This window comes from Rattus rattus, chromosome 1, assembly GCF_011064425.1.
Source record: "Rattus rattus isolate New Zealand chromosome 1, Rrattus_CSIRO_v1, whole genome shotgun sequence".
Lineage (NCBI taxonomy): Eukaryota > Metazoa > Chordata > Mammalia > Rodentia > Muridae > Rattus > Rattus rattus.
Window position 1 is genome coordinate 154,997,514 of NC_046154.1, and position 23,714 is coordinate 155,021,227.

The window sequence follows — 23,714 nt, forward strand, 5'->3', positions numbered from 1 at the left end:
AAGGGTCTAGTATACAGTAGGCGCTCAGCAGATAGTGACTATACCTATCTAACGTCTTAGGGCCTCAGTTTGTCCCATCTAGGATGAGGTGGGGTCAACCAGTGGCTACATTTACAGGGCTGCCTCTGGAGAGGGGAAACCCTTGCAAACAGCAAGCGCTACATAAGTGCACATCACACTCTTTTATCCTCAAGGCACCTACTGCCCAGGGTCAGTAGGGTGAGGCGGGCTTGGTGGTTGGACAGAGGAGAGGTGGGACCTGGACAAGGGGGAGAGGAGGTGGAGGACAGCCCCTCCACCCTTGTGTCTTTGTCTCCTTTCGCTCAGGCGCCCAGGGACCTCACCATGGAAACGGACTCCAGCGAGCCGCAGGCACGGAAGACGTGGGGACCGAGGAATCGGTGACCGTGAGACGCAGGGAGGCAACTGGGGGCGCGGGCCGCGGGATCTCGCCTTCCCCAGACTCTGCCGCGAGCTTCCAGGTCCCCGGGACCAACCGTGCTCGCGCAGGGCGCACAGAAGGCGCGCGCAAGGGGCCGGGAAGGGACCCGGATTGCGATCCCCGCGCAGGGCCGGAGACCCTGAGACCCGCAGAGTGGGAGGCGGAGGCGCCCGAGCCGGGGGCGGGGTTGGGGCGGGGCCGAGCTGTCTGCAGAGCGCGCAGACAAAGAGTCCGCGCGCCGCGCACGGCGCCTGGGCCTCGCGTCCCTCCCACGCGGGGACCCTGGCTTTGTGTCCTCTCTCTGCAGCGGACTCCGCCCTCCCTGCTCCCGCCAGGTGAGCGAGCCGCGTGCGCGCGCGGGGGCTCCCGCATCTCCCTTCCCCAAGTTTCCCCCCTTCTGCTTCAGCCTCAGTTTCCCCGAGCCTTCTGACCAGGAGCCAGGGCTAGCCCTTATCTCCCCACCTGGAGACTCCATCTGCGCACCAACTAGTCTCCAGCCTGCCTTTGTCCCCCTGCAACCTCGGCCTACAGCGCCAGCGTCACCATGATTGCTAAGAAGGAGAAGAATAAAACGCCGAAGGACAGCATGACGCTCCTACCTTGCTTTTATTTCGTGGAGGTGAGTGGGGGGTCGCAGAGAAAGATCTTCGTGGCAGGGAGCTTCCAAAACCGTCCCCTCCACGCTGCAGGGACAGGAACCCGCACCGCGGAACCAGACCACCTGGAGCTGGGATGGGGATGAGGCTGGGTACAAGGCGCAGGGTTCTACAGGTCGAGTAGGAGTTGCAAAGCCTCAGATGGGTCCTTTAGACTGGGAACAGACCGTGGTGGGGGTGGGAGAATGCTAGGATGCTGGGTGTTCTTTTAAGGACAGGGGTGAGAAGCTCAACTGGAGGGGCTGGAAATTGGGGCATTAGTGGCGAACAAGCCCCATCTAGTGAGGGTGGGTACTGGGTACCTGCCTATGCAGTACCTTAGGTGCGTCTAAATTCAAGCACTCTCTCTAATGGCGTGGCTGTGTGCCCCCCGCCCAATCTCCAGCAGAGCTCCTCAACCACTTGGCGAATCTAGCCAGCTGTGGTGGAGAACTGAGTGCGTCTAAAAATAGAAAACAATAAATACATTCACTCGGTGCATACTAAGTGTGGAGGGTTGCATTTTCCTTTGAATGGCAGAAGCTGCAAGCCAGGCCGAGCCCCACAAGCCCCGGGTCAGGTGGGAGCTACAGAGCATTAGGGAGAATGCATATGTCCGAAGATGGCATTGAAGTGTGTGACAATAGCCCACTCCAAGGCTCTGTCCAGCCCCTCAGGCCCACTGTCACTCTTGAAATCTCTCCTTTGAAATCCTTCCAGAAATTGCTTTACAGCTATTTTTTTCTCACTCATTAAAAATTATTTTCATTAATGTGTTAAGTGCTGGCTACAGAATCCAGGGCCTGGACCTTATCAGACCTGGTCTCTACCCCTGACCACGCCCACTGAGGAATTCTAGGCCGGCCTTCACCTTTCCCATGCCTCCTCCCTTTACTGGTAGATTCTGGGCGGGGCTCCACCCTGGCCGAGCCCCCAGTTCCTCACTGGGAGATTTTAGGCAGGGGCTCTACCCTGACCACGCCCCCAGAACCTTTGGGGGGGGGGGTTTCTACGTTGGAGCTCTACCGCTGAGCCAGGTCCAGAACTCCCAATCTGTGGTTTCACTCTGTAGCCTAGACTGGATTCCAGTTTGAGATGTATTCCAGGCCAGGGTCTCGCAGCCCTCCCATCTCTGCCTCCCAGGTTTTGGGATGCTGGGACATGCACAAACCACCACACAGGGCTAAGATCCCTTTTGAACTTGGGTGTCAGTGCTTAGAAGCTCACCCCAACTGATATATATGTTGAGCCAGAACGTAGGGTGGATGTCGGGTGTCTTCCTCAATTGCTTTCCCACTGGGCTAAAAGCTCGATAGCGTCTACGTGTCCTCGCCCTGCAATACCCGAGTTCCTGTGCACCCAACTATGCCCACCTTGCTTTGTGGTGCCGAGGCTTTGAATGGGCACATGCAGACCAAGCATTCTCACCTCCGAGGAAGTTTTCCTCTTATTTTTTTTTTAAGGTTTTAAAAAATTTATTTAATGTGTGTGCAGGAGCATATAGATGTGTGTGCTCATGTATGTGTGTGTGCTCATGTATGTGTGTGCTCATGTATTTGTATGCGCTCATGTATGTGTGTGCTCATGTATGTGTGTGCTCATGTATGTGTGTGCTCATGTATGTGTATGCGCTCATGTATGTGTATGAGCTCATGTATGTGTGTGCTCATGTATGTGTATGAGCTCATGTATGTGTGTGCTCATGTATGTGTGTGCTCATGTATGTGTATGCACTCATGTATGTGTGTGCGCTCATGTACGTGTATGTGCTCATGTATGTGTGTGTGCTCATTGTGTGTGTGCTCATGTATGTGTGTGTGGTCTTTATGTGTGTGCTCATGTATGTGTGTGTGCTCATGTATGTGTGTGTGCTCATTATGTGTGTGCGCTCATGTATGTGTGTGTGCTCATATATGTGTGTGTGCACATACACATTCTTGCCATAGCTCAGTTGTGGAGGTCAGAGGTCACTTTGAGGAGTTAGTTCTTCCTTCCCTTCTACCATGTGCGTTCAGTGATTTTGATCAAACCGTTCTTCTTAGCAGGCAGCACCTAACACCTCAGCCATCTTGCCAGCCCAAGACAAGGATTTTTTATCCAGTGAGGACTTGACAATGCACGCAAGGTGCCCTGGCCCTTTTCCCTGCGGTATAGCACTCCATCCTCTACACCAAGACACTATAGGTTATCACACAGACCTGCCCCTGAGAAAAGCCCCTGGACCAGCCTGTGTCGTTCCCCAGGGGGAGGAGCAGGCTGAGGAGCCCTAGGAGAGTCACTGGGGGGAGACTAATGTTTCTCCTTTCTCAATTTCTTTTTGGTTGGGTTGTTGTTCTTTGGTTTTTTGTTTGTTTTCTTTTTTTCTTTTTTAAAAGATTTATTATTTATTTATTTATTTATTATATGTGAGTATTATATGTGTCTTCAGACACAGCAGAAGAGGGCATCAGATCCCATTACAGATGGTTGTGAGCCACCATGTAGTTGCCAGGAATTGAACTCAGGACCTCTGGAGGAGCAGCCAGTGCTCTAAACCACTGAGCCATCTCTCTCCAGCCCTTGTTTGTTTTCAAGACAAGGTTTCTCTGTGTAGCCCTGGCTGTCCTGGAACTTGCTCTGTAGACCAGGCTGGCCTTGAACTCACAGAGGTCCACCCATCTCAGATCTGCCTCCCAGGTGCTGGGTTTAAATGTGTGCATCACCAGCTCTTTCATTGCTCTGTGTATTTTATCTTAATCTCGGTGCACAAATGTCTGTGTGACGTGCCAGATCTCCTGGAACTGGCGTCACAGAGAGTCGCGAGCTGCCGTGCGAGCACTGATTCCCTGCCAACAGTAACAGCCAGTTACTTACGCACCGAGCCACCTCTCCAGCCCTGTTTTGTCTCTTCTGAGACTGATTCTCCTTAAGCAACTCGGGCTGATCTAGAAGTCAGAGCCATTCTCCTGCCTCAGCCTCTCAAGGACTGGGATGACAGGCATGTGCTGCCACCACTCCAGGCGGAGGGAAGTGCAGCATTTCACGCGCCCCGCTCTGTTTGCCCACACTGGCACCTGGCACCCTGTGTGAGCAGCAGATCTTAACCAGAGCGCGGACCTAAGGCTTCTTCCCACGGCTGTTGCTTTATTTTCGGTACAGATGCTAGTTCCCTTCTGTTGGGATCGAGGCTCCAACAGATGCCTATAAATGGAAACTCTTACATGGAGAAGGGCGTTTAGGAGCTGACAAGACAGCTCTGGCAAAGGCTCCTGCAGACAAACCTTCGCTCCCTGGGACCCCCTGGCACAATGGAAAGATAGATTCCCACCATTGTCCTCTGTTCTCCATGCACACACACGCACACGCACACGCACACACGCACACATGCGTGCACGCGTGCACATACGCACAAGTAAAGATGAGTAGTAATTGACCCAGGCAGTGATGGCGCACGCCTTTGATCCCAGCACTCAGGAGCCAGAGGCAGATGGATCTCTTGGAGTAGCTTGCTGAACACAGAAAGACAAGTGTCCAACGGAACATTCCGACACACGTGGTTCCGACACATGAGGTTGGCAGCATTATAATGGATCGCCACAGCTGCAGGGACCTAGGCTGGCCACAAATTCTTTTTATTTATTTTTTAAGATTTATTTACTTTATGTATATGAGTACACTGTCGCTGTCTCCAGACACACCAGAAGAGGGCATCGGATTCCATTACAGATGGTTGTGATCCATCATGTGGGTGCTGGGATTTGAACTCAGGACCTCTGGAGGAGCAGTCAGTGCTCTTAACCGCTGAGCCATCTTATCTCCAGTCCCTTCAAATTCTTTTTGTAGCTAAAGCTCATCCTGAACTCCCGGTCCTCCTGCTTCTTCCTCCTTGGGGCTGACGTTTCTGCATGCTGAACTAGCATTTTACCACAGAGCCCCAGTGAGAGTTATTCACTGACTGAAACAGGGGCTCAGCACATAGTCCTAGGGGACAAACGCTGGAATGAAAGGCATACATCACCACTGCCCGGTCCTGGCTACTTAATCCTTTTTCATGTTTAGGCTGTTAGCCATGAACACCACATGCGTGCAGGAACCTATGGAGGTCAGAAGAGGACATTGGAGCCCCAGGAACTAGAGTTACAGAAGGTTGTGAGGTGCCCTGAGGGTACTGGGAATCAACATACCCAGTTCCTTTGGAAAAGCGGGCAGTGGGGCTGGAGAGATGACTCAGCCTTAAGAGCACGGACTGCTCTTCCAGAGGACCCAGGTTCAGTTCCCAGCAACCACGTGGCAGCTCACAACTGTCTATAATTCTGTGAACATAATGCAGACGAAAGCACATAAAATAAAAATAAATTATTGGAGAGAGAGATGAGAGAGAGAGAGAGAGAGAGAGAGAGAGAGAGAGAGAGAGAACTCTTTTTTTTTTTTAAGATATATTTATTTATTTTATGTATGTGAGTACACTGTAGCTTCAGACACACCAGAAGAGGGCATCAGATCTCATTATAGATGGTTGTGAGCCACCATGTGGTTGCTGGGATTTGAACTCAGGACCTCTGGAAGAGCAGTCAGTGCTCTTAACTGCTAAGCCATCTCTTAACTGCTGTGTGATCTCCCTCCAGGCCTTGGCTTTTTTTTTTTTTTTTTTTTTGCAAGATAGGGTTTTTCTGTGTGGCCCTGGCTGTCCTGGAATTTGCTCTGTAGACCAGGCTGGTCTTGAACTCAGAGATCCTCCTGCCCTGCCTCTGGAGTGCTGGTATTGAAGGCGTGGGCTTTGATAGTTTAAGGCCAAGTCCAGGCCTTCACTGCCAACCCTTTCCAGCGGCTCACACTGGCTGCCCACCCTGGCCACTGGCCACACCTTGCTTGCAGAATTGCTGGCAATTTCTGTTTCCTGGAATAACTCTCACCTTCGAGTCAAGACAATTTGGAAAAAAAAAAAAAGATCTTTTTAAAAATTTTTTGGACAAAGGGTCTCACTCTGTAGCCCTGGCTGGCCTGGAACCTGTGGCCTCTAATTCACAGAGATCCACATGCCTCTGCCTCCCGTGTTGAGATTACAGCTATGTGCCAACACACACCACAAAGCAACTGTTATTCCTTCCCTAGGGGCACATGGCAGACCCCAGGCAGCTGTGGTCACCCCAACTTGGACCTTGTGCACAGTAGGAGGTCAATAAATACGGCTTAAGCTGATGGTGACCATACATACCTGCCACCTCCAAGAGGTGGATAGAGGAGGATCCATCGGGGTCCTCGGTCCAGGGTTATCCTCAGTGGCTCAGTGAGGCTGAGGCCAGCTGGAGACGAAATGTGTAGTAAGTTGGATGTGCCCTTGCCGTTAACACAGCTCCCTTGGGCCCCTTTTCGAGGTGTCTTCAGTGACAGCCAGTGCCCTGCCTAGCCCCAATGTCCCTGCTTCCAGGAGTCATGGTTCCCTATCCTTTGGAAGGGAGCAGTGATGCTGGCATCATCCCTTGGAGCAGTGGGGACACATGCCTGCAGGATAGACAGGACTCAGGCATGAGTGAGGGGCTTCCACACCGGCCACATACGGGGTGCCATTTGTAGCTGTATAGTGGATGGATGATGAGAAAGGGACACGGAAATGCCACGAGGGAAGCTGCTCTAAGGCCAGCAGGACTAAGGCACAGCTCCGTAAGGGGGTGGGGCTATGAGCAGAAACCTGGGGAGGCTGAACAGAGATGTAGGGATGGAAAGTATGTGATGTGTGCATGTATGGTGGATGGATGAATAGAGGGACAGATGGAAGATGGATGAGTGGATGGACATTGAATTGGTGAGTGCATGGGCAAGTGAATGATTGATGGGTGGATGGATGGGTGGATGGATGGATAGGTGGATGAGTGGATAGGTGGATAGATAAATGGTAGAAGGGTAGGTAGATAAATGGGTGGACAGATTGATGGGTGTATGGTTTTAAATTTTTTTAAAGATATCTATTACAGTATACAGTATAAATACACTGTAGCTGTCTTCAGATACACCAGAAGAGGGCATCAGATCTCCATGTGGTTGCTGGGATTTGAACTCAGGACCTCGGGAAGAGCACTGGCTGCCCTCCCCCCGGAGCTGAGGACCAAACCCAGGGCCTTAAGCTTGCTAGGCAAGTGCTCTACCACTGAGCTAACTCCCCATCCCCAGCAGCCAGTGCTCTTAACCACTGAGCCATTTCTCCAGCCTGGTTTTATCTCAATTTTAAGAATGGTTCTTTAAATGTTTTTTAAACGTTTTATGCTCTTTTTTAGTTTATCACCTACTAGAGGTAGTGGAGAAGAAAGATTATTATGATTTAGGGGAGGTAGACCTGTTTGGAAATGGGTTTTTGGAATAAATCGTGTCTGTGTTGTCAGGAAATAAGGAGTTTAGTTTATAGGTCAGGAGCAACAGCTGATCTACTTGTAAACATTTTCTAGATATATTAGTCTCGTTCAGTAGTGTCAAGATAGTGGGAATAGTCAGGCCTTAATCAAAGTGACATGAGTCAGTAGGAGGGACCAGGTCTATTAGGGACACCAGGATAAGTTCTTTGTTGTGTCTCTTTTAACAAAGTGGAGATTAGGGCTGGAGGGATGGCTCAGTGGTTAAGAGCACTGACTGCTCTTCCCAAGGTCCTGAGTTCAATTCCCAGCACCCACACGGTGGCTCACAACCAACTGTAATGAGATCTGATATCCTCTTCTGGTGCGTCTGAAGACAGCAACAGTGTACTCATACACATAGAATAAATATTTAAAAAAAAACCAAAAAAACCAAAAACCAGGTAGAGATTGGTAAAGACGAAGATTAGTGAAGACGTGAGACCGAGAAGGGTTGTGGAATTAGCTCCGTCCGTGACCCCTTGTCTGCTGCATCGTATCTACACGGTCTCCAAACGTTCCACGTCTTCTACAGGACTTATCTCACCAAGTGTCTTGTCTTATTATGTGAGTCCTCCTTAGCAAAACTCTATGTGACTCTGTATCAGCCGACATCACTTTGTCCTTTGGCCCCAGTCCGAGGAAGCGACAAGAAGGCATCAGGACACCACTCTAGGCTTTTAGTGTGTTTTAGTGAGAAACGCAGCTCAGCAACACATGTAAGGTGGATCAACATATGTGTGTCGTTAGGGAAGAGTCTTTTCTCATGTGTCCTTTTATGTGTTTGTTTTCGTAAAACATCCTTTTACCTGTATCTGTTTTAGTGAAACGTTCCTTTACGAGTCTTCTTAGTAAAACCGTTTTTTTCTTTTTTTGAAAAGTTATTTATTGACAAAAAAATCGTAATTAAGCCTAAGCAGCATAAAATTTAAAATACCTTCTCCGTTCTCAGCGTCGACTCCAGGAAGGTCAGTGTTAGACGTGCAATACAACGGCACGCGTCCCCCACCCTTCCGGTCTGTTCGCCTACAGGAAGTTCACACTCTTGCCCACCCTTTTTTACTATGTGTGTCTTCTTCAAAGCGGCCTCTTCTCAAGGAGTCTTCAATGAGTCTTTCTTGATTCAAAATGGACTGGAAAACAAGGCCAGATAAAGGGCCTCTTTTCCTATTGCCCAAACTGTAAGATTTCCCTTGCATTATTGCCTGTCTCAGGCACGGGTCCGCAGGTTCTTTCTCCCGTGACCTTCTCTGCCATTTCTCCGCCATTAGGGATGTATCCATCATGTTGGCCTTTGCTCTTCATCTCTTCCTTCCATGACTGAATGGTGCTCAGAGAAACATAATCCCTTATGTATTCTTCCCATCTCTCTTCTAAGGTCGTCTTCAGCAAACGTCCTCTCTCCTCTCTCCACAGCTTTTTTTTTTCTTCTTCTTTTTTTCGGAGCTGGGGACCGAACCCAGGGCCTTGTGCTTGCTAGGCAAGCGCTCTACCACTGAGCTAAATCCCCAACCCCTCTCCACAGCTTTTTCTTTCTTCTTGTTGCTGGGGTACATGCTGCCGTGGGGGTGGTGGCTGGCTTTAAGCTGCAAGTTCCCCAGGCTCAGGGGCAAACAGGGTGTGTGGAGTGTGGGGGGATGGAGGGGGCACAATCAACGCGCCCGTTCTGCCCAGCTGCCGCCTGCCTCAAGGGCACCTCAGAGCCTCGGTAAAACTGTTTACTAACCTGTGTCCATTTCAAGAAAACGTTTCTTTACATGTTTGCCCTGCAACATGCAACACAACTGACTCCCCAAAGAAACCTGTAAGTTTCCGCTTCATCCACCAGGGGGACGTAGGTGTTGAGGAAGCCTTTGTGTGACTGGGCCATTTCCTGGCGATGGTTGCTAGGCTGCTGAAATTGTGTACATCTGTGGGCCGTGCTAAGCCTGTGGTGGCATGGCCAGTGACCCAGGCTACTGTCTGACCCCCAGCTACCCATCGTGGCTTCCTCTGTTGTGTCTCTGTACTTCCTGGAGCTGACTGACCTGTTCCAGCCGGCTAAGGTGGGCTTTCAGTGCCACGACCGCTCCCTGTCCATGCCCTACGTGGAGACAAATGAAGAACTGATTCCACTACTCATGTTGCTGAGCCTGGCCTTTGCTGCACCCGCGGCCTCCGTGAGTAACCTGTACCGGGGCCCTGGGTGCTTTTGTTCCTCTTTGTGACCTTGCCTGACCTGCCTTTCCCTGGGGGTGCAGATCATGGTCGGCGAGGGCATGGTCTACTGTCTGCAGTCCAGGCTCTGGGGCCGGGGTCCAGGGGGTGTAGAGGGCAGCATCAATGCTGGTGGCTGCAACTTCAACTCCTTCCTCCGGCGCACCGTGCGCTTTGTGGGTGAGTGGCTGAGGGCTCCCCGATCCTGCCTTGAAGTCCATTCATGGGAGGGGGGTCATGGTGCAGACAGGCTTGGGGGGGGAACACCTCTCCCCCCTGCTCCCTTCCCCTGGCCTGGCCTTCTCGTCCTCAGGTGTACACGTGTTTGGCCTGTGTGCCACGGCTCTGGTGACAGATGTCATCCAGCTGGCCACCGGCTACCACACACCTTTCTTCCTAACCGTCTGCAAACCCAATTACACCCTGCTGGGCACTTCCTGTGAGGCGAACCCTTACATCACACAGGACATCTGCTCTGGCCATGATACTCATGCCATCCTGTCAGCACGGTGAGCTGGACCTCCCCAGCCCTGCACTGGGATTACCCCAAACCCCTACTCTAGTGGGCTTTGGTTGGGGAGACTCAGGCCTGGAACGACTGTCCCCAGACCAGTAGGCCTGACAGGGTGGGTGCCTATTGTAGGAAGACCTTCCCGTCCCAGCACGCCACTCTGTCCGCCTTCGCTGCTGTCTACGTTTCGGTGAGTGATGACCCCCGGTGCCGCACCTCGTGTCCGCCTGTGTGCAGTAGCTAAAACCTGACCCTGCCCACCTGTTGGCCAGATGTACTTCAACTCCGTTATCTCGGACGCCACAAAGCTGCTGAAACCCATCCTTGTGTTCGCCTTCGCCATCGCCGCTGGCGTCTGTGGCCTCACACAGATCACCCAGTACCGCAGTCACCCTGTGGACGTCTACGCCGGCTTCCTTATTGGTGCTGGCATTGCTGCCTACCTGGTGAGGGTGGTTGTTGGCTAAGAGGTCTGAGGGAGGAGGCTGGCCACTGATGGTAGCAGGGAGCAGGGAGGCTGAGCGGCAAGAATATCCAAGGGGTCTGAGGGAATGAGAATCCTGTCACTGCTTCTGCATAGTTCCATCAGCCAGAGGGTGCTGGTGCCTCCCTGTGGCCTGCAGGCACTCTCTCCTGCTGGATAACAGCCTCATGCTAGCCCTTATTATCCCTAGGCCTGCCACGCGGTGGGCAACTTCCAGGCACCACCTGCAGAAAAGGTGCCCACCCCAGCTCCTGCCAAGGATGCCCTTCGAGCGCTGACACAGCGGGGCCATGAGTCCATGTATCAGCAGAATAAGTCTGTCAGCACAGATGAGCTGGGCCCTCCCGGGAGGTTAGAGGGTGTGCCTCGGCCTGTGGCTAGAGAGAAGACATCTCTTGGCAGCCTGAAGCGAGCCAGCGTGGATGTAGACCTGCTGGCCCCACGCAGCCCCATGGGCAAAGAGGGCATGGTCACCTTCAGCAACACACTGCCCCGGGTCAGCACGCCCTCGCTGGATGACCCTTCCCGGCGACACATGACTATCCACGTGCCCCTTGATGCCTCGCGCTCCAGGCAGCTGATCAGTGAGTGGAAGCAAAAGTCTCTGGAGGGTCGTGGCCTGGGGCTGCCTGATGAGGCTAGCCCTGCGCATCTGCGAGCCCCAGCAGAGCAGGTGGCAGAGGAAGAAGAGGAAGAGGAGGAGGAAGAGGAAGAGGAGGAAGAAGAGGAGGAGGAGGAGGAGGAAGGGCCTGTTCCACCCTCACTCTACCCAACTGTCCAGGCTCGGCCAGGGCTCGGGCCCCGAGTCATCCTGCCTCCAAGGCCTGGGCCCCAGCCCCTCATCCACATCCCTGAGGAAGTAGTTCAGGCTGGAGCTGGCCTGTCACCCAAGAGCAGCGCATCAGTGCGGGCCAAGTGGTTGTCAATGGTGGAGAAGGGTGGGGGCCCAGTGGCTGTGGCTCCACCACAGCCACGGGTGGCCAACCCACCGAGGCTACTACAGGTCATTGCCATGTCCAAGGCAGCAGGGGGCCCCAAGGCTGAGACAGCTTCCTCCTCCAGTGCCAGCTCCGACTCTTCCCAGTACAGGTCCCCATCAGACCGGGACTCTGCCAGCATCGTCACAATTGATGCACATGCACCTCACCACCCGGTGGTGCACCTGTCTGCGGGCAGCACACCCTGGGAGTGGAAGGCCAAAGTGGTGGAAGGGGAAGGTGGCTATGAGCTGGGGGACCTGGCACGTGGGTTCAGAAGCAGCTGCAAACAGCCTGGAATGGGCCCAGGGTCTCCAGTCAGTGATGTGGACCAGGAGGAACCCCGGTTTGGGGCTGTGGCCACCGTCAACCTGGCCACTGGGGAGGGTCTGCCCCCACCAGGTGCAAGCGAAGGGGCCCTGGGTGCAGGCAGCAGGGAATCCACCCTGAGACGCCAGGTGGGGGCGCTGGGGGAGAGAGAAGTGGAGGCAGAGGCAGAAAGCTACTACAGGAGGATGCAGGCCAGGAGGTACCAGGACTAAGCCTGGCAAAGCTGTGATGGGGAGAAGGCAGGCTGGGGGTAACTACAGCCCCACCAATAAAGGCTCATGGTAACCGTTATGTGGTCTGGATGGTCCTTGCCCACCTTGTTTCAGGTTAGCTCAAGTGGATTGCGCCGCTACTGCACCCCACCATACATGGCACATGTATGCAAAGCCGTCCACCACCACCCCCATTGCCCAATGACAGGCAGAGTGCAAGACACAGTTGTTTATTGACTCCAGGCCCAGCCTGGCCTACAGCTCAGAATGAAGGGCTCAGGGAAGGCAAAGGTTATAAAACTGCTTTAATGGAAAGTCCCCCTCCCCCCAATACACCATCTGGGCTGGGGTAGATGTGGCCAGGGCTGGCCCCAGGACAATACTGAGCCTGTAGTCGTTACCAAAATATACATCTGTCACCATAAAAAATGCTGCACCGCCTCAGCCCCACAGGTATAAAATCATAAATATTTACACTCTTCCATGACTTTCACAGAACTGAGGTGCAGGGAACCCCTCCCATAGAAACAGGCTAGGATGGAGGTGGGCGTCCAGGAAGGACATTAAGGCCTAGAGGTTAGCCCCTCAACTGGGCATAGTCAGAGGCGGGCAGAAAACAAAACTTTGGTCCAAAATTTGAAGGTAGGACACCCACAAGCCTCAGAGCTTCTTCTCCAGCCCTGGCCTGGGCCCACCTGCAAGTTGGTCACTGGAAGGAAGGAGTGCAGGGGACAGAGAAGCTTAGAGTACACACATACAATTGTACCACTGCTATAAAAAGTTACTTAAAAACTCTATCTCTTGCATATAAATGGAAAAGACTCGGGTATTTGGTCAAGTGGAAAGATTGCTAGGCACAGGTGTCTGTGACCCCACGGAATAGAATACAAAGGTCACACAAGGCTCGGCAGCTGAGGACGGCCTGGGCCCTCTGGGCTGGCCAGGGACATGGGAGAATCATGTCACTTGATTATAAGGGTGTAGGGGAGTGGCCCCAGCTCTTACACGGCATTGGGGAGCCTAAGTATAGGCTGCCTGGCTCACTGCAGGTCTAGAGACAACTGGTGGCCTTAGAGGGTGGGTGTGCGGCCACGAGGCACGCTGGTTTTGTAAGGCACAGAAAGCGGCTGTGTTCGGGGCACCGCTGTGGCCTCACGCCTAAGCCCCTCAAGGCATGGTTGCTGGGACTGGGCCTCTGTGGCCCAAGCCATTTCCTGCCACGGCAAAGTGGGCTAGATTTAATTTTTTTAAAAACAGGTAAACTGATCTCTCTTTAAAAAAATAAAATCTCTGGTCTGTAAGGTCACTTCAGCTGCTTTTTAAAGTGGCTTTTCTGGAATGGCGGAAGCTTTCGCAGGCCCACAGGCACCTAGATGGTGGACTTGGAAAAGGACACTCGCAGGTGGTGGTTCTCGCCCAGGTCATGGTTGTGCAGCTCAATTAGTGCCTGCACTGCCTCCTCCACAGAGCCCATCTGGATCAGTGCCATCTTGCGGTCCTTCCTGCAGGGGTGGAGTTGGGGTAGTCAGCTCGTCGGCCAGTTTGGGTAGGGTGAAGGGTGAAGGGTGAAAAGGCAGGGCTTTACTCACTGGAAGAACTTGAAGCCTTTGACCACACCGCCATTGCTGGAGAAGAGGCTCTTGAGGTCATCCTCTGACACAGAGGGCCTAGAGAGACAGGAGGCATCTGGCTGGGGCTCACATGGGGATGGATGGGGGAGATCAGGAGCCCTCTGTGGCCCACAAACAATAACACATAAACCACCCTCTGGCTGACTTACGGGATGTTGGAGAGGTGCAGGGTAGCTGAGGGAGGAAAGATGTTCTGGAAGTTCTTGGAGCCAGGTTTCTTGAAGCGGTGCAGTGGTGAGCTGCCATAGTCCTTGGTCAGGCCCTGGTCCTCCTGCCCCTCACGAGGCAGCTGCACACTCTGGTGCTTTGACAGGGTGATGCGCACTGACTTCCCATGCAGCTTGTGCCCGTTCAGGTGGCTCATGGCTGGACAAAAAGGATGGGAGCCATGTGAGTGGGATGCTCGGTCCACTGGCACCCAGCCCCAGCCCCAGCCCCAGCCCAGGCCCTATGGTGGTTCTCACCCAGCTGGGCCTGGCTGCCGTCTGCCATCTGCACAAGTGCGTTCTCCTTCTTGTTGAACAGGATCTTCACCCGCTGCACATCACCGTAGACGCCTTGGAAACAAACCCAAGTGAGTCTCTAAGCTGCCTGGTCTCCTAACCTCTCCCGCCCACCAACCCACCACCCACCCGTCTTGTCCCCAGCTCCCGGTGGGCCAGGTTTCTTTAGAGGGCACCGGGAGCCTGTGTCTCACAGCCCAAGGCCTGCTAATAGACACTGCTCTCGGGCAGTCTCAGACTCCAGACAGCTGTCAGAACAGCCAAGTTCACATGCTACTGACACGCTTAGCTCTGGAAGCATGCAGGGTGGTAACCATGCGTGTCTACTCAGTACAATCCGCAAACCGGAAGCAAACCACGGACCGAGGCAGAAGGCCAAACACAAACTCAATAGTACATAGCAGGGTGTAAAATAACCAATTAAACGAAACCAAGGTAATAAAAGTGAGAATAACATACCGAAGAGAATAAAGAGGCTTTGGGGTGTGACTCTCTTTAGAGACAGCAGAGGAAGGCAGCAGGGGACAGGGAGAGGGAGAGGTCAAGGGGGCGAGTGCCAATCGTCCACGAGGAAGACAGTCCCCGCAGGCGAGCAGGTTCATGATGATGAAGTTGTCAGGATGTTAATATTCAAGGGCAGGTTGGTTTCCGGAGAGCGGGTTTGAGAGGGGAGTTTTGTTTTTATTGATTTATGTTTTGTTTGTTTCAAGCAACAACAGGAAGCAGAAGAACCGTGCAGTCAGTTGGCAAAGAAATTCCGGATCAGGCAAGAAAAAAAATTGGGAGGGGAGGGGAGGAAAGAAAAAAGTAGCAAAACACAGGTCAGTAAATACATAGGAAAACAAGGCAGTGTTCCACATGCACACGCCCATACTCTCTGTTTTACTCTCTCTAACGGACACACATGTTCATACATTCGAGGAGAAGCACTGCACGCAGGCCGGAGGACTGTGGGCCAGCACTGCGGCTGAGACTAAGGACTGAGGCAAGGAGTGGAACCTGTTAGTTCCCAGGTGGCGGACAGAGCTCAGGACAGTTAGAGTGAACTGGATGAGCAGGGCTGGCACGGAGCCACAGGAGCCCGAGAGCAGCCTGAGGCACCGTGTGCAGACCTGTTCCTGGAAAGGCCGCGCTGAGCCCCACGGGCCACCTGGGCTCTATAGAGCTCCAGCCAGAGACGGCCTGGCCAGCACCAGCCTGGGCCACCATCTCCCTTCCAACTGGCACTCCCAGGCCTCCTTGCCGTGCCCCAATTAACTCCGACTGTCTGTATGCAAAGAAAACACTGCGGCTCTGAGCACTGAGGGCCAGGGAGCGAATGGAGTTGAGAGGAAAACAGAAAACCTCAGAGCGACTAGGAAGGAGCGGAGGCCAACAGCAGCAGACAGAGGGATGGCACGACTGTACCCATGGTGCCTGGGACACCCAAAAACCCTGCCTGCCATCCAGTATGCTCCCCCATCCCAATTTGTGGTCAGCCAGCACCCCACCACTACTCCATGTACAGGCAGAGCACAGCAATGCCCACATACCTCAGGGTTCAAGTTGCTGACCAAAAGGACGGAATTCCCGGCGCCTGCCAGCCCTGGAATGGCAATGCGGCCGGCTGCAGCAGCAGCAGCAGCAGCAGAGGGTATGGCCAGGGGTGCCAGGGCTCCATGGACATTAGGAACAGAGAGGCCTGCAAAGGAAGGCAGTACAGTTGTGAGCCTGGATGGCTACACCAGGAGGGGCCAGGTCTCACACACATAGCCACGAGGTGTTGCCTGGCTATGGCCTGCCCAAGAGGCCACACACACTGCCTGACTCCACGGCCAGTCCAGGTGTGATCAGACTGCATGCGCCCAACAGCACAAAAGCTCTGGTTGACACAGGCCCTCTGCAAGCAGGGCCTGCCACAGCTATGCCTGGCTGTGCACGCATGCGGCGCCCACTCATTCCTCCATGCATGCTCGGGCGGCACGCGGAGGGAGGCAGAGGCCCATGCTCCTCAGCCCTGGAGGCCACTTGCTTACCAGGCCATTAAATTCAATCTACTAGGGACACTGCGTCCTTGTCCTCGCCCGAGGTGCTTGAAGGGAACCAGACCAAAGACTGAATGATTAGAGGCTTGTCGGTGAGGTCAGCACAGGGCCCCTGGCCCAGCCCTGCCTGAGACTACCCTGCCCTAGCTGCCTGTGGATGCCGCTGGAGGCCCCTTCCCCTCTCCCCAGAAGGGGGCCTGGGACCTGACACTCGGGCCATTGGCATCGTCTATGGGCAGTTGTGGGGTCGTGTGGGCATGCAGGCGCCGGGGTCAGGATGAGCGTGAATACCTGCGGCCTGAGGGATGGCAAAGGTGGGAGGGAACCCGGCTCCTGCATACGGAGAGGCTGACATTATGCCGGGCGCACCTAGAAACAAACAGACACTAATCACTGCACCTCACCTCACGGCTGGGCCGGGCACGGGCAGGACTGCTGAGTGACTGGGCTGTGCAGTGCCAGGGTGCCCTGACAGCTAGTGGCCTGTCCCACCCCTTCATTTGGTGTTTCTCAGTACAGCATCTTACCAAAGGCTGCTGCCATGGTCTGGTCCAGTGATGGCTGGCTGTCTCCAGAGGGCAGGTCAGGGCGTGTGTAGTCTCGGCTCTTGTCGTTGTTGTATTTGACGTTGAGACTGGTGAGCTTGGAGAAGTCGATGCGCAGTGTGCAGCAGGCATTGTAGATGTTCTGGCCATCCAGGGACTGTGGGGAGGGAGACAAGCGTGAGTGCGGGCCAGTCACAGGATTGCCCACCCGACAGAAGTCCTACTCACCAGCTTGGCATGCTGGGCGCTCACAGGGTCAGCATACTGCAGCAGCGCCTGGAACTGGTTGTTCTTGGTGAACGTGATGATCTTCAGGACTGTGCCAAACTTAGAGAAGATCTGCAAGGGAGGACGTGTGAGCTCTAGCTGGGGCAGGCGGGGTCCACCCACCCACCCGGTGCGGGGCGGGGCGTGCACCCAACCCACCTGGTGCAGCACGTCCAGTGTCACTGGGTAGAAAAGGTTCTCCACAATGATCCTGAGCACTGGGCTCTGGCCTGCCATTGCCATTCCTGCATCCACGGCAGCAGCAGAGGCTGCCAAGGCCAGGTTTCCTGACTGTACAGAGTTCACAGCCTGCAGGGCTGCCTGGGCACGCTGTGGAGGAACCATGAGTTGTGAGCCAGGGCTGAGGCAGGGAGCCCGGCTGGCCACCCACCCACCCACCTGCCTTGCAGACATACTGCCTGGTTGGGCGAGCTGTCGGTTTTGAGCTCCTTGTGGTTGGAGAACTGGATGTAGATGGGCTGTCCACGAAGCACTGGCGCCACCGATGTGTAGTAGTTAACCATAGTGTTGGCAGCCTCCTCTGTGCTCATTTCAATGAAGGCCTGGTTCTTCCCCTTCAGCATAAGGAGGTTGGTAACTTTCCCAAAGGGTAGCCCCAGGGAGATGACCTCGCCCTCAGTGACATCACTAGGTAGCTTTCGGACATGGATGACTCTGGAAGGAACTCCTGTGCTCCTGTTATCACCTTTGAACTTCTTGCTATCATTTCCGTTGGCTGAAAAGGGATAGGTGTGCATTCGGGAGGCTGCATGTGAACCTCTTCCCCGCCTCTGGCCAGGTCCTCCACCCCCCAACCCGGCTCGCCCTGCCCCTCCCTAGGCACAGGCACTCCCTGCTTGGGAAAGGCCATGTAGATGTAGCACCCAGACACTCACTCACCTGCTGAGGCCGAGCTGCTCATGATGAAGGGGCCGTTGCTGACACACGTGGAGAAGAGCTCGTCGGATCCCCGCTGGGAAGAAAGCATGGACTGTCAGCTCCAGGCTGACTCCTTCCCTGCATTCCCAACCACAGCCCGAACCCTCTGCACAATGCCTCAAGCCTGTGGCTTTAGTGTTCACTACCAGCCACTGTCACTTCACTACGGCCCTGTGCCAACAGCCATGTGGGAGGCCCTTCCTGGCGGGCTGTCTGTCCAGAGTGCACAGCTGCTGGCCTTGCGGCACCCTCCTGGCAGAGCTGCTCCCAGCTTCCGAAGAAACAAAGCAGGCCCTGCTGTTGCCCCGGTCCTGGTGTCCTGGTCATCCTCCAGAAGGACAAGGGACTAAGTACCATCCAGTGGTATAGGCAGCTCACTGGGGAACTGACCCCATGATAAGTACCCCTCCCCCCTGAAGCAATTTACTCAATTGTTTTGTTGAGCCAACCCCTGGAAACACAGGAGACTTAGGATCAGGATAACAAACGAGGCAGGACATGCCACCTAGAGTACGCCTCAGATCAGAGGCTTCCTGAGACAGCTCTTTAGCTATCCACTCCCGGGCAGCCAGACCGGGGAGCGAAACACCCACAGACTCAAAACCAGACCCATCCAGGGCCCAGCCACTAATCAGCCCAACAGAGCCCCTGCCCCACTGCCCATCCAACACTGTAGGGCACTGGCCTTAACCCCCCCACAATACCTGACGACTTAAGAAACAGGCACCCACTACGAACTGACAGGTCTAGAGACCACACAGCCAGCACCTACTCTCCCATTATTCACCCTAGGTGGAAAGGGGAAACTAAACCTAAGCCTCTCATGACCTACACCAACGTGGAACTCCAGTCCTGAGCAGTTTCGGGGGGGGGGGGGTCTCAGGAGCAAGGGCTGCTGAAGGGGGGTTGAATCTGCCCTGCCTGGTAGACCCTGACATGCTCAGAATCTCATGTCCATATCTTAAGCTACAGAAGTCACTTCCTGCTGTCCACCATTTACCCATGAGGTCCCTTGTGCTGACCTCAGTGGGAGGTGGCTTCCGTCTGGGCAGGGCAATAGGAGCAGTACTTCCTGTAGCTCTGATCCTGGCAGGCTGCCAGAGCCCTAACAGTCTCCCCATAGAGGCCTGGGAGCCCAGACAGTTAGAGGAAACTCCAGCCACCTGGGCCAATAGCCCCAAGCAGCTAGGCAGACAAAAGCATGTGATACCACAACACAGGGGGGCCCGCTCAGCCCAGCTTTCCCAAATGCTCCCATGGAGATAGGCCCAATCCATTTGCCATCCCAGAGCAAGAAGCCCTGGCCCATGTATCCACCCAGAGCTCCCCGCTAACTTGCCCAGTGTGCCCTCAGTGGCTAGCTGGAATGAGTTCTGTGTAGACAAGAAGCCACCAGGCAATCCGGGTCAGCAGCAGCTTTGCCCAGACATACCCTGTCACCTGCAGGCCTGGGCCTAAGTGGGGCTTCCTCCCCTCAGTGGTGAACACGGACTTATCTGAGGGAAGATCAGCAGGCAGGTGGAGACAGCGTCCACTCAGGAGAGTGAGACTAGTCCAGACAGCAGCCTGGTAGCAAATCAGCTGGCAGCAGCTGAGGTGGCCCTCAGGGCCTAACCTACAGGAGGCCTTTGAGGGGGAGAAACTCCAAACTACTTGCCACCTACTACAGCTTAGCACACAAGTCTAAGTAGCCCACCTAACACAGCAAGACCAAGCCGACACAAACACACCTCTGCTGGTCAAAAAAGACTCAGGACACCTGCACCCGTCTAGCTCTCGGCTCCACCCACAGAAGCAGTAGAACTGGAGGTAGGACTATTCTGTCTCCCCAGATACTCAAGGAGCTGAAGAGACCAGGGTTGAGAGTTGCTTGAATAGCAAAGACTCGACAAACAAGAAGACAGCACCAAACGGGTGGCAACTCAGTTTTCACCTTACATGCCACAGCCTTTCAAACCAAACCCAGAGGCAACACCAAAGTATGTGTCCGAAGGCCTGACCTCACTGCGCAGATGAAGGCCACAGGGTGGGACAAGGCAAAACCAGTCAGAAAGAGGCCAGCAGAAAGACAGAACCACCAGACCCACAAATGGGCCCTAGGCCCCTAAAACTTAAGACTCAGGAAGTTCTGTGTGATCTGTGCTGTCTTCCGCCTACCATCTTTGTAGACCCTGGACTGAGGCAGGCCACTGCGGTAAGCAAGCCTTTCTCTGACTACAGGGGAGGCTGGGTGCAATGCCAAGCTAGAGACACCTACCTTTGTACCGACTGCTATGTCTGGGACGATGCTGTGGAGAGAAAGAGAGACATGAGCACTGCAAGGCCAGTCCAGCTTAGAGAGGCAGGGGGAGTGAGCCACCCACTAAGTCTCAACTTGAAAGAGGGCCATTATTGTCCTTGGAGACCCTCCCCCCTTTCACGCAGGACCCAGACCCTGCCTTTCAATGCATTAAGAGGTCCAGTTTTTACAAAGCATACCAGTGATCTGGGCCAATAATACTCAACTCCTGAGTATCCTACAACGCTGGGAGCCTGAAATGTAGGTAAGGAGCAGCCAAAGACAGTGCTTCCTGATGGGGGCTGGGAGCTCCAGGGCCAGGCTGCTGACAGCAGGCTAAGTGGCCTTGTTACCATTTACAAACCAACAGAGCTGCCCGGATACACCCCAGGTTACTGATCAACCCAAGCCCCTCGTGACTGCACACTGCCTTAACACCTAGCCTGCTTACAGGAGCAGCAAGCCGGCCATGAAGTGACTCTCAGAGGTCTGTCTGCCTAGTGAATCCTTTCACGAATGGTGGCTGGGTTGTGTACCCCTCTGCCTGATTTACTGTTTTCAAAGATTCTGTCTGGGACAATGTTTCTCTACACAGCACTGCCCGTCTGTGCCAGGATTAAAGGTGTGCACCACCACACCCCGCTCAAAGATCCTGAATAAGTTGCTAAAAGGCAGCAACTGGAGACTCCAGTCTGTCATCTCAGCACTCAGACAGCTGAGGCAGGGGGACTGCCATTGGTACTGAGCTTGAAGATAGGCCAAGCTACTTTTCAGAATTGAGTCTTAAAAAAGAAAAAGGAAAAGCTTACTAGGCCTGGTGACTGACTCACAACACTAGGGAGGTTAAGGTGGAAGATTCAAGAATTCAAGGCCATTCCTTATCCAAAAACCTTAACTAAAAGTTTCAAGAAAAAAGTCGGGGCCTGTTGACTCAGGTCTTTAAGTCCCACCAGTACGCAGGCAGACAGAAGTGGATTCAGGCCAGCCTACAATGAGATCCTGTCTCCAAAACAAACCGAAAACTACAAAAAGTTGCCGAGTAGAGAGGCATCTCCCGGAAGCATGTAGGAGATACGGATGCCAGGCCGGCGCCCACGCGGGAGAGCCAACTGAACCCCTCTATCCCACAGCTTCTCCGTCCGGGGGCTCTGGGGGCTTTCTCCGGACACCTCCCCCGAGGCGGGAAGGGCGTGCGCGTTCAGCACAGGCCCACGCACGCACGCGCTAAGGGACGCGCGCCCTACTGTGCGCGCGCACGCGGGGTTGCACGCGGAATGCGAAGGGACATTTCTTGGGCACTGGGCGAGCCGGCACCAATTAGGGTACGGGAGGCGGGAAGGATCACAGCGGCCAAGCCGCCTCAAGTGAACGCGCCTCACCGGGGAAGCGCGCGTGCACGCTGAGGGCGGGGAAGGGGCTCCGGGTTACTCCGGATGAGCCGCGCGAGCACCGGAAGTGCGCTGGGCTAGAGGGTTGAGGGGAGACGAAGTATGGGTGCGGCCAACCTAAACCAGCCGGCTTCCTTGCGGGCCTCAGATATCAGGGGTTCCGAGCGCGCCACGCGGATTGAGGCCGCGCGCGCGCGTCGCAGCGGTTGGATGGGTCGGCGGGGGTAAAAAGCCCCCGCGGGCGCCAGCGATGGCTGGGGCACAGCGGAAAGCGAGCGGCGGGCTAGGGATGCGGCAGTACTCACCCGTCCATGGCACACAGAGAAGACCCGCGGGGGACGGAGCGGAGGCGCAGGAATAGCAGAAACCGACCCAACGGCTCCGAGTTATAGACTCACAAGATGGCGGAGACGCCCGCACACGTCCCCCGCGCGCGATACTCATTGGCTCCCGCCGCAGTCTGTGGGCGTGGTCAACCCCGCCTGCCCCCGCCAAGGCCTTCTATTGGTCAAAATGTTACTCCAAGGGTGAAACTCAGACAGACACTAGTCGGCTATTGGACTGTACGGCCGTCAGTCAGGACGGAAGACGGAAACGGCCTGTGGGGGAGGGGGAGGGCGTGAATGAGTAGGGGCACGTGATAGCGTCTGAGCCAATGAGCAAGTCTTTATCCAACCCGTGGGACGCCATCTTGAGAGTGGGTACGTGGCGGGTCAGATTCAGAGAAGCGTGCTTTCGGCAGTCCACCTCCATATTGCAAGCGGGCAATAGAAGCCGTTGGCCTCCAACATGAGGGTAAAGCAAGGTGCTTCGCCATCTTAGAACCGGGCAGAAAACCCAGTATTGCCCTAGCTTGCTTGCGGTCACGTGGCCAAAACTTGGACTTTCAGCCGAGTTTCTCCTGGACTAGATCGCAGCGAGATGGAGGCCACGTGCTTCACAGACGTAGTCGCGACTAGATTGTGAATCATCCTTTTCCGTCTTTTGTCTACCCACAGCAGCCAAGCTCCACCTATGTTGCAGAAATTGGGAAACCAAGGAAACGAGCCGCATTGTGGCTGGTTCTGCCTACACTTGGGGAAACGGAGGCTACAAAGTGTCCAGTTGCATGCCCTACAAATAAACCCAGGAGTCGCCCTCTTGTACCTTCACCCCAGGAGCTAGGATTCTGCCTTCCAGTCCTGGTGGTCGCAGATGGAGATAGGTTCTCCAAAGTCTAGTGCATGCTACAAAACAGAGATCCTTTGGTGGGGCTTGAATCTCAAAGGCGCAAACCATTCGGATTCTTGTCGGCCTGGTTATCTGCTAAAAAACAAAAAAGGCCAGGCAAGGGGGGAAAGTTTCTCCTCCGCCTTGCAAGGGAGGTGAGCTCAGCACCCGGCCTGGCCTCCCTTTTCTGTAGTCCAGGGCGCGCGGGAGGGGGGGGGGAAGAGGCTGGCAGCTATGCTGGTTTCCTTGCAGACCTGGCCAGTGGCCCAACAGCCTTGGAGCCCCAACGCGGGCCTGGTGCCAGAGGATTCCAGCCTGGATTAGGGGCGGCTGCCGATTTCCACGGAGGCCTCGCTGGGAGTTAGGTCTTTCAGGCCCCAGCCAGCCGACAGAGCAGCTAGCTTGAAGGCCCAGAATCCCTAATCAGGACCGTCCCGCGGATTTAGAAAAAAAACCCACAACAAGGCGTAGGATTTGAGCCCTCTGTGACTCCTATCAGGTCCTGGCTGGACCATTAAGGACAAGGTTGGCTGCCAGTTTTTGTTCTCTGGAAGGCTGGTGCCAAGCAGGGGCCCCACCCTCAGAAGCCAACCTGCATGGGTGGCTGCCAGTGAAGTTGGAGACTGCTGATCTCCGAGCACAGGTCTGTCTGTCTGCATTAGCAGAGTTTGTTGAAAGCTACTTCAGAGACCACCCCCCCCCCAACCTTTTTTATGGAAACAGGGTTTCGGCGTGTGGCCCTGGCCATGTATACTGGACTTCCTTTGTAGACCATGCCGGC

At 54.6% G+C, this 23,714-nt stretch overlaps 2 protein-coding genes across 4 annotated transcripts; one reads left to right on the top strand and one right to left on the bottom strand.

Moving 5' to 3' along the window:
- The first annotated feature begins 638 nt into the window (after positions 1 to 638).
- Positions 639 to 15,196, top strand: Plppr3 (phospholipid phosphatase related 3). 2 transcript variants are annotated; one of them, XM_032908589.1, is made up of 9 exons: positions 639 to 1,061; positions 9,413 to 9,598; positions 9,680 to 9,815; positions 9,949 to 10,144; positions 10,279 to 10,336; positions 10,419 to 10,592; positions 10,821 to 11,214; positions 14,306 to 14,354; positions 14,994 to 15,196. In XM_032908589.1, the coding sequence occupies exons 1-9, from the start codon at positions 987 to 989 to the stop codon at positions 15,118 to 15,120; spliced, it is 1,395 nt and encodes a 464-aa protein (XP_032764480.1). In that variant the 5' UTR covers positions 639 to 986; the 3' UTR covers positions 15,121 to 15,196. The 2 variants fall into 2 exon arrangements, with proteins under 2 accessions (XP_032764480.1, XP_032764478.1); XM_032908587.1 differs by lacking the exons at positions 14,306 to 14,354; positions 14,994 to 15,196 and having other exon boundaries at positions 646 to 1,061; positions 10,821 to 12,228.
- Ptbp1 (polypyrimidine tract binding protein 1) lies at positions 12,364 to 22,149 on the bottom strand. 2 transcript variants are annotated; one of them, XM_032908592.1, is made up of 14 exons: positions 22,030 to 22,149; positions 20,316 to 20,346; positions 18,020 to 18,092; positions 17,536 to 17,855; positions 17,279 to 17,449; positions 17,081 to 17,191; positions 16,835 to 17,009; positions 16,599 to 16,676; positions 15,816 to 15,964; positions 14,743 to 14,776; positions 14,245 to 14,337; positions 13,930 to 14,146; positions 13,739 to 13,816; positions 12,364 to 13,651 (listed from the first exon to the last, which is right to left on the bottom strand). In XM_032908592.1, the coding sequence occupies exons 1-14, from the start codon at positions 22,035 to 22,037 to the stop codon at positions 13,519 to 13,521; spliced, it is 1,671 nt and encodes a 556-aa protein (XP_032764483.1). In that variant the 5' UTR covers positions 22,038 to 22,149; the 3' UTR covers positions 12,364 to 13,518. The 2 variants fall into 2 exon arrangements, with proteins under 2 accessions (XP_032764483.1, XP_032764485.1); XM_032908594.1 differs by lacking the exon at positions 16,599 to 16,676 and having other exon boundaries at positions 22,030 to 22,108.
- Between the last annotated feature and the right edge of the window lie 1,565 nt (positions 22,150 to 23,714).

What these genes read in the sequence shown, in the direction of transcription:
- Ptbp1 (XM_032908592.1), bottom strand. An exon ending in GCGCCCAGCATGCCAAGCTG is followed by an intron (nt 17,010 to 17,080) that starts GTGAGTAGGACT and finishes CCCTCCCCACAG; the next exon opens with TCCCTGGATGGCCAGAACAT. An exon ending in TCAGCAACTTGAACCCTGAG is followed by an intron (nt 14,777 to 15,815) that starts GTATGTGGGCAT and finishes CTGTCTCTAAAG; the next exon opens with AGAGTCACACCCCAAAGCCT.
- Plppr3 (XM_032908587.1), top strand. Translation starts at nt 987, where the DNA reads ATGATTGCTAAGAAGGAGAAGAATAAAACGCCGAAGGACAGCATGACG. An exon ending in GCGCACCGTGCGCTTTGTGG is followed by an intron (nt 9,816 to 9,948) that starts GTGAGTGGCTGA and finishes TCTCGTCCTCAG; the next exon opens with GTGTACACGTGTTTGGCCTG. An exon ending in CTGGCATTGCTGCCTACCTG is followed by an intron (nt 10,593 to 10,820) that starts GTGAGGGTGGTT and finishes TATTATCCCTAG; the next exon opens with GCCTGCCACGCGGTGGGCAA.